Below are 18,411 nucleotides of genomic sequence, written 5' to 3'. Positions count from 1 at the left end.
ATTTAATTTGTACTTTACAATTTGTCCAGCTGGACATTTGGTAAATTTTTCTAGCTTAATTGCTAAATAACATGTGGTTGGTTAAGCGGGATATCATCTTCGAGTTTATTTTATTTCTTTAGTGAGGTCAGTGAGGTGTTTTCTCTTTAATCTTTTTTATATCAGAGTTTTGCTCGCTTCAGCAACCAGCTGGATGTGTTGCCGTCCTTTCCTTCTATTTTTCTGCGTACCTGTCGATTTCTTCGATAACCGTTGGTATTTTTAGGTCTTTGCGTATATCTTTGTTTCTGACATACCATGGGGCATTGACTATTGTGCTCAGTATCTTCGATTGTAGCGACCCTAGTTTATTTATGTGGCTCATTACTGCTGTCCCCCATAGTGGAATACCAATTCCGTACGTCCAAGTTGTTTTTATTGTCGTTCTGTAAATTTTTAATTTATTTTCCATGCTGAATTTAGAGTTTTGACTAGTTAGCCAGTACATCTGTCTTCTTTTTATCCGAAGGTGAAAACGTGAGACTCGTTTTCTCAGGGATCGTGTTCTCTTTATGTGACGTCAAATTTAAACCTCTTCGTCGACATCTAAACCGCTCTGCCTTCTCGGGTAATTAAATTTCTAACAACACTGCAAGCGTATATGTTACATTATTGCCATACCCACATGTTTTCGCGAACACGGGTAATTAAGTTACTTCCAAGTTAAATACATAACCCTTTAAATACAAGAACATTTCCTATCGTTGTCTAGTTTTGTAGTTCCTGAATCTTCGATGGCGTTGTCATGCGAGGCAAAGATTATCTCGCAAATGTAGCAGGTATTATTTTTCATCCGTATGTCTGCCGTATAATTAAGATACGATTCTGAATCAAGCACATTAAATATGTAACACTTCCAATAGATCTGTGAATGAATGAAAAATCAAGAAATAAAAAAAATAAAAGATATGAATGAATAAAATAAGTTTCCATATTGACGTTTATAATCATAGAAGTCAAAATTTCTGAACTCAAGATAATGTGAAAATCATAGTTTAGTAGAATCATTGAATTCATTTTGGAGTCAACTATAACTCTATCAAATTAAGAATATATAGTGTCATTTGCAAAAATCAAGCAAATTTTTTTATTGTAGCTTGTAATCAAATCGACACTGATCGTTTGTTTTAAACAATTTCTTCTGAGATTAATGGGAATGCCACAAAAACAATAAATGCTCCTAATATACCTACCTATACTCCCTGTACTCCCTGTACATACGATAAATATTCAAACAGTTCCATTACATTACTTAGCTATAAAATGTTGATTAGATAACAATAATATATACATATGTATATAGTTACCATCATACTTATATATATAAATATACATATGTACTTTGTTCTAGTCTATTAACTTGTATAAAAGTGGGTTCAGTGGAGCAAATAAGTAGCAGCAGACGTATCGGAATATAAACAGTGTTACATTTACTTTGTCAGTAAGAATTAAAATAAAATGCAAGTGAATATTATACTTATTATATTTATTTCTGCTTCGTTATTTACGGGTATTGTTGGACTATTGATCATTTATATGGAAGCCTACCTGCCCATTTTAATAACTCGTTCTTTTCGGTATGGTAAATACTCTATTACTTATCAATCAATAATTAAAAATGCAGAAGTACCTAAAAAGTGAGTAATAATAATATTATACATTAATTAATTAATATATTGGCCACTTTGTTGAAAAACCCATGGATTTGAACAGAACACTTTTTAATCATTTTGTTGTGACGTATATATAACAAGAGAAATAATAACAAAGATCGGATGAACTCTATTGATTTTAAGAAAAAATAAAGTACTGTTGATATTAATAGGCGTCAGCTAGATTGAGCACATTATATACATTTATGATATTTAAATATCGATAATTTAATTAAGAAAGAAATATTGTTAGCATATTCATGAACAATATTAATATACGGATGCATTTGCATATTATCTTTCTTCTTATATGTACGTCACAACAAAATGATTAAAAGAAGTTCCATTAAAATCCCATCAACTGAGAAAATAGCTTTTCAACAAATTCATCAATATATTATTAGTTAATTACAATATTTTTGAAAAGTAATCATTTATAACATTGTAGATGGTTTAAACATTTTTATGTTTTGGCTGCACCAGTTTCAAGTTATATCCTATATTTAGTAATTTGTAAATTTTTATGGACGGGCAATAGTCCCAAAAATGTTATATGGATATTAAATATATGTTTGGGATCATTCAGACAAGCACTAGGTAAATACTTAGATGCTATTGAATTTTAAACTTATTTATTAAAGTCTGGATAAGTGCTCGAAAATAAATTGCCGAAAATTGAAAGAGAAATAAATTCGACAATTGACTTGATTAAAAGAAATATGTATATCGATATATGAATGACGATGGAGTATTTAGGCGTAGATCATTAGGCGTAAAAATTAGGCGTAAAAATTAGGCGTAAAAATTAGGCGTAAAAAGCTAATAAAAATTATCTTTTATTAGTAAGCATGTTGTTTAACAAATGTTTTGCAGTATCATCAGAAAGTACATTTATAGCAACTCTACTTTTAACTTTACACTGCTGGAAACGATTTTATGAAACATATTTTGTAAATATCTTTAGTGATAATACGATGAATATTAGCCATTACTTAATGGGATACATACATTACATAGGAACTTTGGTATGTATCATAGGTGAATCTAATGGTTTTGTTGAAGGTAATTCAACACTTATAAATATCAGATTAAAATTTATTTTTAATCAATTGAGCCCAATTTCTTTTAAAGTTGCATGTTCCTCATATAGGTTCAGAAGGAAATTTTTCCTGGAGAAGAATTACATATTTACAACTAATATGTGCTATTATTTTTGTACTATCATCATATGTACAACTCAGAACAAATTTTATTCTTAGTAACTTACGATATAATAAAGATAGAAAAATTACTTCCACAGCATATAAAATACCACATGGTGGTCTGTTTGAGTATATATCAGGCGCATTGCAATTTACAGAGATAATTATTTATATACTACTTTCTATTATCTTATGGCAAAGTACTAATTTTCATTATATTACACTTTGGGTCATAATTAATCAGGTAAAAATATTATATAACATTTTTAAAGTATGTATGTAACTTTGAATTAATAATTTCTTTCTTTTATTTTAGACTGTTACTGCTGTACTGACTCACAAATGGTATATACAAACATTTAAAAATTATCCAATGTCGCGAAGAATTCTACTTCCTTACATTTTTTAAGTATGACAAAATTCTTTTTATTATACATATAATGTTATTATAGAAATCTTAATTATATTTACGAAGCAATACTATAATTAAATGGAAGGAGTGAAATAGTTATATCTTCTTAATGATGTATATGTTTATATAACATTTGAAATAAATTATATCAAGCAATATATGCCTACTTCAGTGTGGCTCTGGTAATTCTAAGTCCACATAAACCTGTAAGTCTATACCATCACTATTTTCTCATAGTTCTCACATGTTATACCCTCATAATATCTCCAGCCACTAATGATCTTGCGTAACTGATGTGACTTAAGACAATAATAAAACAAATAATATGATTTTAAATATTAATTTATTTTATATTACGTACAAACAAATGTAAATTATGATTAAAATACAACACTTTAACAATAATTAAAGCTAAAGTATTTATTTATTATTTGTATCCTAATTTTTAATCTTGACAAATAAGTGAGAAATTTTCTTTGCAATATATACAAATATTGACTTCTTGTATATTTATTTATTCTTTCACTTGAACAGTAAGCTGAAACAAATAATTTAATCCTCTCTGAGATACGAGATAATAGTAATTCTTAGAAAAATATAAAAAGTGGAGTATATTGATATATTTATTCAGAATTTTTGCATGCATCACAATAATTAATGTTTTTATAAATATATTAATATACACCAACATGAAAATATTTTATCAATTAAGAATAAAATACAAATTAAAAAATATTTTATTTACCTGTACGGATAGCCCTGTACTTTGTTCCTAAATATTGATAACAGCAAACTAAAGAAGATAGCGACTAATCCAATGCCTATTGCTGCGAATATTCGTCGCTTTTTTACATCACCTTTACGTGAAGCGGCTTCAGTCATTAATATCATACCCAATACCACTGCTCCATCTTATTATATTTCGTTAAGAAAAATATTAGCTATATATCTATGCATTGAGAAAGCCATGGTAAGGTCATAACAACTGTATAGTACACAAACCATAACATTTCACTGTCGAATATTTACGATTTAAGAAAAGACAAATCAATTTTGGCATTAATCCTTTATGAAATAAAAGAAATAGACCTCATTGAAATTTAATATAGCTTTATGACCAACATTTTTCCAAAATAGAAAATGTTTGATGATTTAGTAAAAACTTTGATTTTTGTATTACTTGATTAAGCTCCATATATAATACTATATTTGTTCAACAAATGCCTAAGGGTTAAACTAGATTAAAATTTATTTTATGAATCACTTATACACTTTAATAAAAAGGATACTCAAAATCATAACAATGTATGTTTCTAAAATAAATTGGCCTTGAGAAGAAGTATGTATGTAAGCTACGTTTCCACTGGGTGATCTATGTATGAAAGGTGGACCTCTAATATGATTCCACATTTGTCCAGATATCATTGTAAGCGTAAAGAACTGTTTTAAAAAAACATTAGAAGATAAATTGTCATTTCAATGAATATATTTATACCATGACTATTACCAATGCACCAAGACCCCATATTGTTTTATTATAAATGAAATCTAAATTGTTACGCCTCAGGTATAAAAATCCTCCAATAAGTACTAGCAACATTATTATTGCCACTGTGCCAGAATAGTTCGGTGGTCTAAGTACTCTAATCTATAACACATCTTGAACATGTTAATATGATTCTTACTGATTAAATACTCATACATATATATATATAAATACCTGAATATCAGTACGTTCAGATATCCACTTTGCAATTGCTTCCGCTGCAAATCCTACTCTTTGAATGTCCATAGTATCTGCAGGTTTTGGTTTGCCTTTTGGTGGAAAATGCATATATACTGGTGCAGTATTTAATCGCATCTATTGTAAATACATTTACTTTTATTTCTCACGTATTATATTCCTATATACATAGTATGTCATAGGCAAAAATTCCACCATGTGTTTAATAGATTATTCTGAATCAAGGTCATATATACTGAGACTTGGTTCATGTTCTTTTGAAATAATTGTTGTTCACTTTATTACATTATCAATTACCACAGTTTGAGTTTATGAAGTAATCTTCATTGATGTTAATAATTTTGTATACAACCTTATTACAATCTTGAACTAATATTTCCAATTCTTCTATGTCAGAAGTGAAATATGATCATGATATGGAAGCCTAATAAATAATAAAAATCGATTTTATGCTAAAAGCATTACTATCGAAAGGAGACTGATTAGATATTTTTTACTCTTCTTAATGAATACTATAAGTATTATAAGTCCTTTAAGTATTGGTCCTTGTTTCTATTAACATATATAATTTTTATGATTCAGTGTAACCTATCAAATATACTATGAAATTTATTTAGTTTCCTTCTGGAATAACCTGTATAAGCATAGATGTATCACATACCATTTGAAAAACATCAGATCCTTCATCAAAATCTACAGATGCAAAGAACAACTTCTTTGAATGAGATTGTAAATATCTGAATGAATTCGCTACTATTACAAATTCATCGTTTGCATGCCTGACAAAATAAAAACATAAAAAGGCTAATTAACACTAAATGTAGTAAAGTTTGGAGATAAATTAATATTAAAATTACCTGCATATGTGGCATTGTCTTTGAGGTGCCATAGCTGTAAACATTACAACAACAGAATAATTTCTTGGTGTAGTTTTAACATATTCTTTAAATTTTGCCCCATTGAACTTAATCACAGGTCTCGTGAGAGCTAATTCTGATAACTGCTGTACTCGGTCTGACAATGAAGAGCTAGGAGTCTGAAATATATTATTTTACTTATATTAAATATAAAACAACTAAAATTTAAGTAAATTTTGAATGATTGAAGATTAAACATATTTTTGTTATGTTGAAAACTTGTATATTGCGTAAAATTGTTAAAGTGAATTGTTAAAGAATTTAAGAAATTGAAAAATTAATTTGTCATTTCCATATGTATAACAATTGTAATAAAGTAATTAAATTCTCACGTTTTTCATCCTGTATTGGCCATAAACATAATTTAAACTTAAAATAAGTCCCAACAGTACAATACTTGTTTTAAAATCCATTACAAACAGCATAAATTAATATAGTACAAATAAAAATGATCTTCTACCACAGCACGTTACAGCAGATAATGTACGAATCTTATTGGTCTATGCAATACAACGTGGCAAATTTTATCCAAATAAATAAACCAAAACTTTATTATTTACACTAACCAAATATTTTTTTTATAAATTTATTTTTTATTTTGTATATACATTGTATAATAATTTTTAAAATCATACATTCTATATTTTAAGTTTTTATGTAACATTTGTCAGGAGCGTATACAAAAATTCTTGAACTTTATATTTTGATATCCTAGTATAAAATTACAATTTAATTTTTAATTTTCTTTTAAAAATTCCAAATGTTTTAGATATCACAAATAACATATAATGTTATAAACATTAATTGTAATCATAATAAAGTAGTTTAAAATATAAATTTGTAATTGTATATGTTAGTTGATTATATATTCAACTTATATATATATAATAAATTGTCATTTAAATGTCGTCAGTAAATTGTCATTAAATTTATCTTCTAATGATCTAAGTTTTTGGTACGGGATTGGTTCATAGCAGAAATGTATCTATTATCTGATTGGTCAGTTACATAACACATGTCCGTTGATTCGTCATTTTACTATTGTTCAACTTGTGTAACCGTTATTTCAAATCAGAAGGACCGGTGGAGTGAAGAAATGTTTGAATCCGACTAGGAAGTTAATGTCGTGACTAGTGCCTTTCCCTCTCATTCAAAGATTACAGTTCAAAGAGGGAACTGGTGTAACGAACACCGTGAATAGTGTTTTCTCCGTACTAAAATCAGTGATAAGTATTAACATTATTTTCAAAATTGTTAATTTCTTGTTGTGTTCTGTTGTCAAAATACGTTAAAAACATTTCACAATGTCATTTTCAAAAGCCAGAATCCAAAGATTTAATGAATTCGAAAGTAAGTAAACATATATCTCTATAACTCTATTTTCATTTATTGCCCATTATAATGTATGTTCTCTTATATATGTAAAATGATAGTAATGTTATTATTTTATAAATTTGTTGTTTTCATTACCTCCCTACTTTTTCGAAATTACCAAATGTTGTGTAATTTTTATATTTACACAATATGTATTTGGCGGGAAGTAAATTGAAGATATGTTAGAAAATATTAATATCAATATGAAATATTATTTATTTATATGTAGAAGTACATACCTATACATATATTGGTTCTAGTTGTCATATATCCTTTATTGTTAACTAGTATAGTTAATTATAATTAACAAAATAAGTTTACTTATCAGAAAGTACAGTATAATGTATGTAGTGTACATATTTTTAACAAATATAATATAATTTTTATAGTATAAATATAATATGACATTACAATATAATAAATTCTATTATGTTTCAGTATTGGAAAACAATTTTTCTTCTAAATTATAAGTCTTTTACTTGAGAAATAGTTGTCAAAGTATTAAATATTACTTGTATTATGCATTTATATATGAATTTATGTAAATAATAAATTATATCTTATTTTATAGTAATAAAAATAGAAGCTTGATAATATTTTTATATATTATATATTATATAGTAATATATGTATATTATAACAGTGTTTTATATATCATTTTCAAAAATTAATTTTTATTCACTGGATTAGCAGAATTTTATTAGTTAACACTTGATTTTCTCGAACGAAGTCAATGGTAAAATTAAACTCATTATTTATTTCTATCTTTTACGTAACTTAAATTATAAATATATGTTATTATAAATATAACTTAACATATAGTAGCAGAAAAATCTCATAACAAAAATAATGAACGATTGATCGTTTAATTATTATAGAATTATTAATGATATATCCTTTTTCTAGGCTGTGGAGCCAAAAAATAAATAAATATATATATATATCGGTACCGGACAAAAGTTTAAGACTACTTTTCTGATAGATTATTGCATTATATTATAGTTTCTAAATGACCTACAGTTCAAAGTTGTCCTTACAATTACATATACACTCAAAATTTATCTACGAACGGCCACAAGACTTTTAAAACATGAACAGTATTTGAAAGAATGGGTATGAAACAATTTGATGCTGTATTTGCTGCGAACGTTCAAACATTAAGACGAACATTCAAATACAGCAATGCTGCGAATTTATCCAATAATAATAAAGTCTATTTAATATGACATTAAATTTATAATAACAACAAACAATACCTAAAAATTTTAGAAAAGAAATGGATGCTATTAGAATGAATCAAAAAATTACTGTAAAGATGGACCATTGCATCCATCGGTTATCCGAAAAGAATAATTTTCGAACTGCTACTGATTTTTAAAATGAAATTTATGCTACTAATGTTCTGAACATTTGTGAAAGAACTCTTTGAAGGTGTCTTCATGATTTTGTCATTAAAGAACGTACGTTTCGGAAGAATCCAATGCCCAATTGTAAGAATCGGAAACTGGGAATTGTTTTCACTGAAGCACGCGAACAGTACAAGTATGGACAGTATATTTAAAAAAAATGTTATTTTCTGATGTATCGAAATTTAGTAGGCTATAATAAAGTGGAGTTCAATAACGAATAATTGCGGACTATTAGTTATTTATTATGTACAACATAGCGCGATAATTTATCAGAAAGGTAGTGGTTTCAAACTTTTTTCTGCTACAAGGTGTGCGCGCATTACTGATGCAAATATGTATATGTATAATATTAATTTTATAATAATTAAAAATAAATTCACTAAATTATCTTAATAAAAACGAATGTAAGATGAGACGTCGGAAGCCATTTAATTCTTAAAATTAAGTGTTGCATGCAAGAATAAGAGAGAGAGGGATAAGAGGCGTATGATACAAGATCGATTTCGTTACGCAACTATGAAAGAAGGGGTGGTTTGGACGTTAGAGGGAACACCTGGTAATTCGATGATCTCATAGAGCATGTTTCTTGCATTTAGAAACAGCTGTCTTTCATTTGCGCTTACTCCATGTAAACTAACACCTACCGAAACGGGAATTCTTTTTACCAACGTTAGTTGTGTTACTACTCCTTCCACTTCTCACAATATATAATGAAATCAACTAAAAATGTTTGGAAATTAATTAAATGAATTTCATTTTTATACAATCATTTATTCAAACTTATTGATATTTATCATTTCACTTATAGTAGCTTATCCAAATATTTGAGTACTTATAAAAACTTTACATGACACATGAATTTTTATTAGCACTTCAGTAATATTTGACTGTCATTGCTGTATTGGTAATGTTTGAAATAAATCTTAAAACATATGTACAAGTTACAAGATATTCAGTGCATATATATATGGTAGGAATCACAAAAGAGTATGTAAGCAGTCAATTAATGATTATATTAATAAGTGTCTTATATGTTTAAAGTGACTCTTCATGGTGTATATATAAATATATGTTTGTAATAGGTACCAAATACATGTTTGTACATAGTAAGTTTATATGAATTCTACTTATATGAACAAAATTTTATTTAGTGCCTGATTAACTGAACTTCAATCGTGCTTCTATTATCTTAACAATTGCTAAGTGTTACTTTGATTATATAATGCCTAACATGTATTTGTTTATCTATATTTAGCCAAATGATTTTTCTCAATGCTTTTATTACTTACAGTTTTTTTTATTATTTCTAAATTTATATTTTGATTGAATTTTGCATTCTTTTTATTATTTCAATAATTAATTAATTAAATTAATTTAATTTCATAATTTTATTTATCATTCTATCCTCTACATATAAAACATGTATTTATAAGCAAATATTTGGATCCATTTATGCAAATGTGAATTCTGATTAACCGAGTGATAAATTATACAAAGTGGAGAGAATTAAGTAGAGTTCTATTATATGTATAATTTGGCCATATAAACTTGTGTATTCACCAACAGATTCATATAAATAGCATATTACTGTACATTTTTAGATAAATTTAAAATTTTATCAGTGTAATCATGACAATTGTGTTTCATTATAGGATTAGTGAAATTTTAAAATGTTTTATATAACGCACATAATACATATATATACATACATGAAAGTTTTTTATAGTAAATATTCAAATACTCTCATAAGTCATATATCCTTATACCCATATAGGATGTAAACAAATTTTTCGTCATGACCACAGTCATATAAGAAGGTCTCAATACTTGCTAGAGAAAACCATTCGAAAATTGAGTCGTGTCTAGTCATGAAAAATTAACATGGAAGGTCAATAACAAAGTAGTACGCATTCTTGCGAGACAAACAGAGATGAGTAAAGTGTCATGCATGCTCAGAACGAAAACCTTCATGTCTTCCATGTTGAATTTTTTACGACTATTTACGATTCAGTTGTCGGACAGTTTCCCTAGGCTCCGATATATGAGTGTCCAAAAGTGTTTATATCATCGTGATCATCACAAATGATTCTTTTACACTTTATGAATACATGAACAATAACAGGAAAGCAGAAACAAGAATATACCTATAGAATCCCATTTCATTAAATATTTTTTTATGAAATTATTTAATACGAAGCTTTCAAAAAATATATTTTATACAGTGACTACAATTAGTATTTGTACATACGCTTATTTTCCAATGGAATGTTTTAGTAGGTCCTCTATTTCATTTCCACAGTATCAATTTTTTGTAATCATATGTAAGTGTTAGTGAATGAAAAATTTAATATACTTGAATGTAATTAATTAGTGTGTAATAATTATTATATTAGTATATATTATTAGTATATATATGCTATAATAAATATAACGATGTACAAATACTTATTGTAGTCAATATATATATCTTCTTTTCTTAATTTATATTTTAAAAGAAATAATTGTTACAGATGATGTACCTCCACCAGGGGCATATGATCCAAAATTAGATAGTAAAGTAAAAGGTTTTGTTATTGAAAAGTCAGAGAGATTTCATGACAACAAAAGCGTTGCCAGTGCAGAGTGCAATGTATCAGTGTGCACTAAAAATGCAAGCAATGTGGCAATTACTTTTAGAACGGTGCGAAATAGAAATTAATTGGATGTAAAAAATTTTATTGATCTTGCAAGGGATGCAGTTGATCTGAGAGATATGTACAGAATTATTATTTAATTGTTCATATTTTATATTTCTTTCACAACAAATGCATATATAGTTGGAATGTATGTTTTAATAAATTTACATTTTTTTCATATATTCATATGCTTTTTATGTAAAACTTTGCACTATGGCACAAATTACTGTATCTCTTGGATATACCGCAACTTACAGAGAGTTAATGAATTATGAAAAAATATATATGTTTTTTCTAGAAAATATTTTAATATCAGTAACAATATGTATTTTCAGCCACAACCACCACGAAAACACAATCGAGACCAAACAAGATCAAGTTCAAAAGTGAAGTCACGTGGGCTTATTACTTCTAACGACCAAAAATTGAAGTACGATTCCGAGCATCAACTCGCTGATCTTCAAGTAGAATGTTCCAACAAAGATAGGACAATACAAGAGCTTGAGAAGCACATCGAGGACATGAAGGAGGAAGTGCAGAAATTAGAATTGCAACTCGACGAGTTGCATAAAAAACAAACAGAAGTAGAGGAGCAACACCGAAAGGATATAGAAATAATGGTTGTAAAATACTTTCTAACAAGAAGTATAATTTTATTTCTAACAAATATTTTATTAACGACTTCTGCATCCAGGCTAAATTGCAACAAGAAATTTTAAATGGTTACGATGAAAAACATCAAACCGAAGTGAAGCGCCTTCGTTCTCAGCTTTTGGAAGTTTCAGAGGAGAAAGAACGCGAAATTGGAACAAGAAAAGCTATGGAAGGTGATCTTAGAAATCGTATCGCGGATTTCTCGAAAAGAATAGCAGCGTTAGAATCTGAATTGGCAGATAAAAAACACACAAACGTGAAAAGAGTAAATACTTGTTTATTTCGAAGAATTAAAATGATTTGGAAACATTGTAACTCTATCACAATTTTTAAAATTTGTTCTTTATAGGTTCAATCTCTTGAAATACAAATTGAAGAACTAACAATAAAATTAGAAGAGATAACAGTAAGTTACAAATATGAAGTTGGCTTGCTGGAACAAGAAAAGGCCAAACTTAATTCATGTGTTAATGATTTAATGGAGGAACGTGATAAGTTGGAGTTAAAGTTGCAAAAGCGACAAAATGTAGTTCTTGAACTGCAAGGACAGCTATCTGCCCTTCAATGTGAATTAGACGAACTAAAGGGTGAATATGAAAAAGTTGTTGAAAATTTTTCGAAAGAAGTGGGTGATCTTAGATATAAATATGAAGAAGAAACTAATAAATTGAAACTCGATTTTGAAAAAGAAAAAATGATCCTTATCAATGAAAACGAATTTGAAATATTGCGTAGGATAGAAATTGAAGCTAAAGTAAAAGATATTGACGAACAAAATAATTTTCTTAAAAAAGAATTGGAAAACGTTCAAAATCTTTCTAAAGATGTAAATATTAAAATTTTTACCTGTTTGAATAATAATAGAAACATTTTCTTAACTTCCTACTTTTTATTTTAATTCAGGTTAATAATCGTTTACGTGAGGCGCATCAAGAATTAGAAGATTCACATAGAAAACACACTCTTATTTTGAAAAAACATCAGGAAGAATTAGGTGATATAATAAAACTTCATGATGAAGAAAAATATAAACTGAAACAGCAATTGGAGGATGCAAGATTGAATTATATAAAAGAGATAGAAAATGTATATTCATATGTTGTTTTATCTTTTTTTTGTATATTTTAATTCGAAACATAGACAAGATTTACATACATTGTTTGTTATATAATAATCTTTTTGTGAAATAACATATATTAATTTTTTGCGTAGCTAACGATAGCAAGAGACAAAGAAGTATCAGAAGTAAAAGAAGCTGCGGGAAAAAAGATCGAAGAAGAAACGAAACGAATTAAACAACATGCCGATAAATTAGTGGCAAATGCAGAAGCTGTTACGAGAGAAACATTGGCAGCTTGCCGTACCGAATGTGAGGAAAGAGTAAAAAGAGTGATTGCTGATAGTGACGCGAAAGTAAGCGGGTCACACGTGCGTAAAATAAAAAACATCACTGACTGAGTACTTTCTTCTAACACCCAATAAAAAATCGTTCAATAAAAATTCTTTTTTACTATACCGAGAAGAAAAAGAGTTGTACTGAAAGAATTTTTATTGCGGACACTATTTCTTTTTTGAAATCTCTTTTAGTATTCTCTCTTCCAGTTTCTGTGATGTTTGCCGAATATTTTATGCTCTTTTGCAAGAACGTATGCATATAGTTTTTAAAATGAACTTATTAATCTAGATAAATGCTATGATCAGAGAGGCAAAGATTGCTGTAGAGGAAGAAATGCGACTTACCGCGGAAAGGTATAAAGCGTGTCTAGCGCGAGTAGAAATGGAACGAACGGCATTAGACGAAAAACTGGCGATTAAAGATGCTGAAATTAATAGACTTTCCGCAACTCTGGAAGAATTAAAGAACTCTGCAGAAACTCAGGTGGGTTGTAAAACGTAATAAAAAATAAAGATAATATTTCAAAGTACCAGTTTGTAATAATTGATTAAACGAATTTAGGAAAGTTTTGGCCAAAGCTTACAAATAGAATTAGATCGAGCAGAAACTGAACTAGCAGAAAAGAAAGATGAATTAAGAGCTCTGAAAGATCAAATCCGAGCAGAGGCAGCAGAGATGGTAGCTAGACGAAAGAGGTACATCATTTTTCACAGAAAGAACTATATGTATTTTTAGAAATAGGTACTTATATATATGTACACACATGTATACATGTATACATGTACGAAATTTTATTTAGATTCGAAGTTATAATGGCTGAAAATCAAGCATCAGTTGCTGCCTTAACTAAACGTTTGGCTCAAAGTAATGCTGAAGTGGAAAGATTGCAGCATGAATTAAAACGTGGTGAAGATTGCATAAACGAACATCGTGATTTACTGAGTATTATGCGCAACAACTCTCAAATAGTACATGAACAAGTGCATGTTTTAATGGATCAATTAGACGCTAAAAAGGGATTGGTCGATCAACTCGAAGCTGAAAGTTTAAGCGAATTGGAATCATTAAAATCTGTATTCGAAGCTAAAATCGATGACTTAAAGAAAATAGCAACTAGACAAGTTGCGAAATTACAAGCTGAAAATGATGCGAAGACCGCTCAAAATATTGAGGTGCTCTTTATTTTCTATTTTTGCTTCAAAAGTATTAAAAATTTTAACAAGTGAAAAATTTGAGAATTGTAATAATTATTTAGATATAATGTGATTAATTGTTCAAAGAGGAAAGTAAATCACTTCATCATCTCATTTCGAATTTTAGATGAAAAATCAGCTTCAAGAAATGGCTAACCATCTTGCTGAAGCACAAAGTATGCTGCTTAAATTGGAAGAAAGAAATGATGCTCAAGAACTCGAAATTTCTCGAGTGGATATGCTAAACAACAAATTTAACGAACAGTTGAAAGAACGTGAAACAGCAATAGAAGACTTAAATAAATTATTAGAGCATCAATCAGAAATTCATAAAGTTACCTTAAATGAAGTATGCTCTCGAAATTGCTATATTAATGCTTCCTTTTTACATAATAAAATATATGAATTTAATTATTTTTACTATTTTTACAGGCAAGTCTGAAAATAGGAGAACTTTCTGATAAAATTAAATGTCTTGAAGAAAAGGATAGCCAGATACCGGTAATCGATCATCTTTTTTTTATGTTTTATATCTAAAAAGATAAAGAAAAGAATTTAAAAAAATACAGTAATTGTTGTATTTTGTAACATATATGTAATTTATTCAAAAATATTGTATCTGTGTAGAAACGTAATGAATTACTCGAAGAAGAACAGAACAGATGGAGAAGTTTAGAAAAAACGATTATAGAAAAACTTGAAGAAGAAAAATCCCGTCGAGAAGCAGCTGAAGAGTACGTTGTTTTCTCCTCTAAAAATAAGAATAATCTAAGAAAGTTATAAAATAATAAATTTATTTTTGTCTGTTTAGTGAAGTGAAAAAGCTTTCCGAATATAATGAGCAACTTCTAAAAGATTATCAAGAAATCCATGAAAAATACGCTGAAGTTGTTGGTCATCATAATCACAGGCAAAGAATTAAACATGTATCTCAACTGAAAGATAAAATCAATCAACTCGAACAGGTGCGTTTAACTATCTGTCTTGGCATGGTGATCATTTTATATTGCATGTTGAATTTATATCCTTATCATAATAGTAGTAATATCTTTTAATATTACAAACATTGAACATTGAAACAAATATTGATTGTTAAATTATTTAATGAAAATATTAAATTTTCGGTTTATATTTATAGTATGTTAATTCATCTCACTGTTTATTTTTGTGTGCGTTATTATTAATAAATGTTTATTCATTGCTATAATGTACAGAATTTGACAAACTATTTAGCTTCTTTTATTTTGCATAAATGATATATCATAATTTTGTATGAATTATGCTAGCACTTTGTTGTTTAGGTATTCATTAATTAGTGTGCCCAAATTATTTGTTTAAACAATAAGAGAGAATATGTATATATTGACTGAGAATAGTAAATGTATATAAATAAATTATTTCTATTGCATAAATGGTATTATTCGATTTCATTTGCATTGGTCTAATTATTTTGTTTTTGCTTCTCCTAGTTGCAAGTATTAACTAATATACATAAGTACTTAAATACTTATGTAATATATATTGATTGATTGTAAAATAAATGTGATAAAATGTAAATTGTTTTTAGGATTTATATGCGAAGATGAGGACAATAGAACAGCAGCACAAGATGATAGAAAAATTGAGAGCAGAAGAAAAACGCGTGCATAGTAAAGGAAAAGAGAACATGTTAGGAATTTCACAGAACACTTTTGCGACACCTATTCCTTCTCCACATAAACCATTGACGCCACTAAGGAATCGGAATGATTAGTCTTAATATTGGCATATTATTCATTTATGGTTATCATAAATGCGAGTTGATAATAATTATTACATTAATGTTTATACTTTAAGGAACATATTCGAATTACTGCATCAGTGATGGTATTAAGATATTAAGTTTGCCAGAGCTTTAATATGTTAAAATTATAAATATATATTATATAGTAAATAGATCCTCTACAAGTACTGATTTTCAAACTTCTAATAAATGAATAATCTTTGTGGTTATTATAAATATGATTTACAAATAATTTAATTAAACTCATGTAGTAATTCTAAATAAATATTTACTTTCTGAAATACATATAAAATACATACTGTGTACATTGTGACTGTATTATAATTACTTATTGATGTAATAATTATCGACTCGCATTTATAATAATAATTTTTGAATCAGTATGCATGAATTTTTTTATTATGAAATGTATTTATAACTCTAACATTTTTAAATCCATAACAAATTTACGTTCTAGAGATTAGGCTCAAGATCTAATACTCTATGTAAGGTCAAGTTTAGTTTGCTAGGTTCTGTAAAAGACTGTAATAATAATGTTTAGTTATAAAGATTACATGTTTGAGCGATATTGACTTTCTAAACTTATGTTTAGCTTATATAATCGATATTAGAAGAAGAAAAAGGAATTTTATTTATATGACAGATGTTTTTCCCCGACGTTTCAATATATATCAATTGCATAAATTTTATTTGTAATACATTTTTGTAATCTATGCCTATATATTGAACTTTGAAAAGTAATATTAAAATCAATGTGGGTGAACAAGTTCTATTGCATAAGTTTCTCGTATGAGATTATACATACTGTTGAAAAAAATCGCTTATTCTTATTGAATTTTAGATGAAATATATGAACAACAATTATGTACTTAACGTTTGTTACCGTCATAATACTTTGGATGTTTGTTTTTTATGCAACATATAGTGTGCCTATATAGTTATTACTATACTCACAAAAGTATTTAAGCTCTTATAGAAACCGTAAATAAATATATTATGTGTTACACGAAACATTTTGAAATTTCACGAGGACTGTAATAATCCTTTACAGTTGAGGACTTTTTGTTTCGGCAACTCAAGACTATTTTTCATATACTTGGTGAATTTCTTACAGTTAATTTGAAATGATTTCATATACAAATTAACGTATAAAACTACTATATTTTAATATTTTATGTACCCTTACATCTGAAAGAAGTAAATTTGTTAAATATTGTTTCTTGTATATATTGTTTCTTCGTATGGTATTTTATAAAACAATCGCCAAGATCCTTGGCTTGTCTGTGCAAGTATCACAATAATATATTGTTTGATGTTTTTCGCCAGAATTATTTCGTTGAGGGTAAACTTTACAATCCTTTTCAATTCCTGTTAGAATAACATGTAGCTTTCCATTCATAATCGGATTTCATAAAAACTAGAGATAGAAGCTCGATCACGAGTCTGGCGAAAATCTCTCCGCAATTGTTCAGCTAAAGTTTTTACATACTTCGTTCGTTTCTTTGTTTTTTTATTCAATTATAAAGAATATAAGAATTAATTGAATATATCTCTAAACCGCCAAAAATAGCTTCTTACACCTCTTACTTCATCACTATCTTCATCACTGCTTTCCGCCTCTCTATCATTAAGTGCTTTATGAATAGAGATAATTTCGTTGTTCAACAACGAAAAATCAAATTCATCTTCACTTGGATTGATTTCATTACCACATCCCATGCTTATAGGGCTTACAAACTTTGAAAGTAATATTATTATTGCCACGACGACTGTCAAGTTCGGACTAACCCCGAAGACGCAGTCTGATCCGTGATGACGGACTAATATGAGATCAAAAGATCCTATAGCCATTTGCGGGGGTATCATTCTACACTTCATAAACTAAGATTATATATAAATAGCTTAGGAATCTACTTATGAAGCGATATTGTCATTGTCACGTAGGAGATACAAGAAATCAC

General features: G+C 27.9%; 3 protein-coding genes across 10 annotated transcripts; 2 read left to right on the top strand and 1 right to left on the bottom strand.

Moving 5' to 3' along the window:
• The first annotated feature begins 376 nt into the window (after positions 1–376).
• On the top strand, positions 377–3,461 carry LOC139990137 (polyprenal reductase). 3 transcript variants are annotated; one of them, XM_072009084.1, is made up of 6 exons: positions 377–607; positions 1,391–1,676; positions 2,140–2,288; positions 2,565–2,753; positions 2,842–3,137; positions 3,210–3,461. In XM_072009084.1, exons 2-6 carry the CDS (start codon positions 1,498–1,500, stop codon positions 3,300–3,302), a joined length of 906 nt encoding a protein of 301 aa, XP_071865185.1. In that variant the 5' UTR covers positions 377–607; positions 1,391–1,497; the 3' UTR covers positions 3,303–3,461. The 3 variants fall into 3 exon arrangements, with proteins under 3 accessions (XP_071865185.1, XP_071865186.1, XP_071865187.1); XM_072009085.1 differs by lacking the exon at positions 377–607 and adding an exon at positions 771–818; XM_072009086.1 differs by lacking the exon at positions 377–607 and having other exon boundaries at positions 951–1,676.
• Positions 3,462–3,631: 170 nt separating this feature from the next.
• On the bottom strand, positions 3,632–6,459 carry Ostgamma (oligosaccharide transferase gamma subunit). The gene is made up of 8 exons (XM_072009083.1): positions 6,299–6,459; positions 5,907–6,085; positions 5,711–5,828; positions 5,026–5,166; positions 4,813–4,953; positions 4,595–4,745; positions 4,051–4,216; positions 3,632–3,843 (listed from the first exon to the last, which is right to left on the bottom strand). The coding sequence occupies exons 1-8, from the start codon at positions 6,389–6,391 to the stop codon at positions 3,828–3,830; spliced, it is 1,005 nt and encodes a 334-aa protein (XP_071865184.1). The 5' UTR covers positions 6,392–6,459; the 3' UTR covers positions 3,632–3,827.
• A 595-nt stretch (positions 6,460–7,054) lies between these two features.
• Positions 7,055–17,665, top strand: LOC139989625 (uncharacterized). 6 transcript variants are annotated; one of them, XM_072008085.1, is made up of 16 exons: positions 7,055–7,316; positions 9,196–9,305; positions 11,260–11,429; positions 11,760–12,044; positions 12,119–12,343; positions 12,428–12,904; positions 12,982–13,164; positions 13,291–13,506; positions 13,763–13,957; positions 14,036–14,169; positions 14,274–14,646; positions 14,795–15,016; positions 15,100–15,168; positions 15,295–15,401; positions 15,479–15,632; positions 16,235–17,665. In XM_072008085.1, exons 2-16 carry the CDS (start codon positions 9,236–9,238, stop codon positions 16,418–16,420), a joined length of 3,066 nt encoding a protein of 1,021 aa, XP_071864186.1. In that variant the 5' UTR covers positions 7,055–7,316; positions 9,196–9,235; the 3' UTR covers positions 16,421–17,665. The 6 variants fall into 6 exon arrangements, with proteins under 6 accessions (XP_071864186.1, XP_071864187.1, XP_071864189.1 ...); XM_072008086.1 differs by lacking the exon at positions 9,196–9,305 and having other exon boundaries at positions 7,056–7,316; XM_072008088.1 differs by lacking the exon at positions 9,196–9,305 and having other exon boundaries at positions 7,057–7,316; positions 13,291–13,491.
• The last annotated feature ends 746 nt before the right edge of the window (positions 17,666–18,411 follow it).

Source organism: Bombus fervidus, chromosome 8 (genome assembly GCF_041682495.2).
Source record: "Bombus fervidus isolate BK054 chromosome 8, iyBomFerv1, whole genome shotgun sequence".
Lineage (NCBI taxonomy): Eukaryota > Metazoa > Arthropoda > Insecta > Hymenoptera > Apidae > Bombus > Bombus fervidus.
This window is presented reverse-complemented; position numbering and strand designations above follow the sequence as displayed.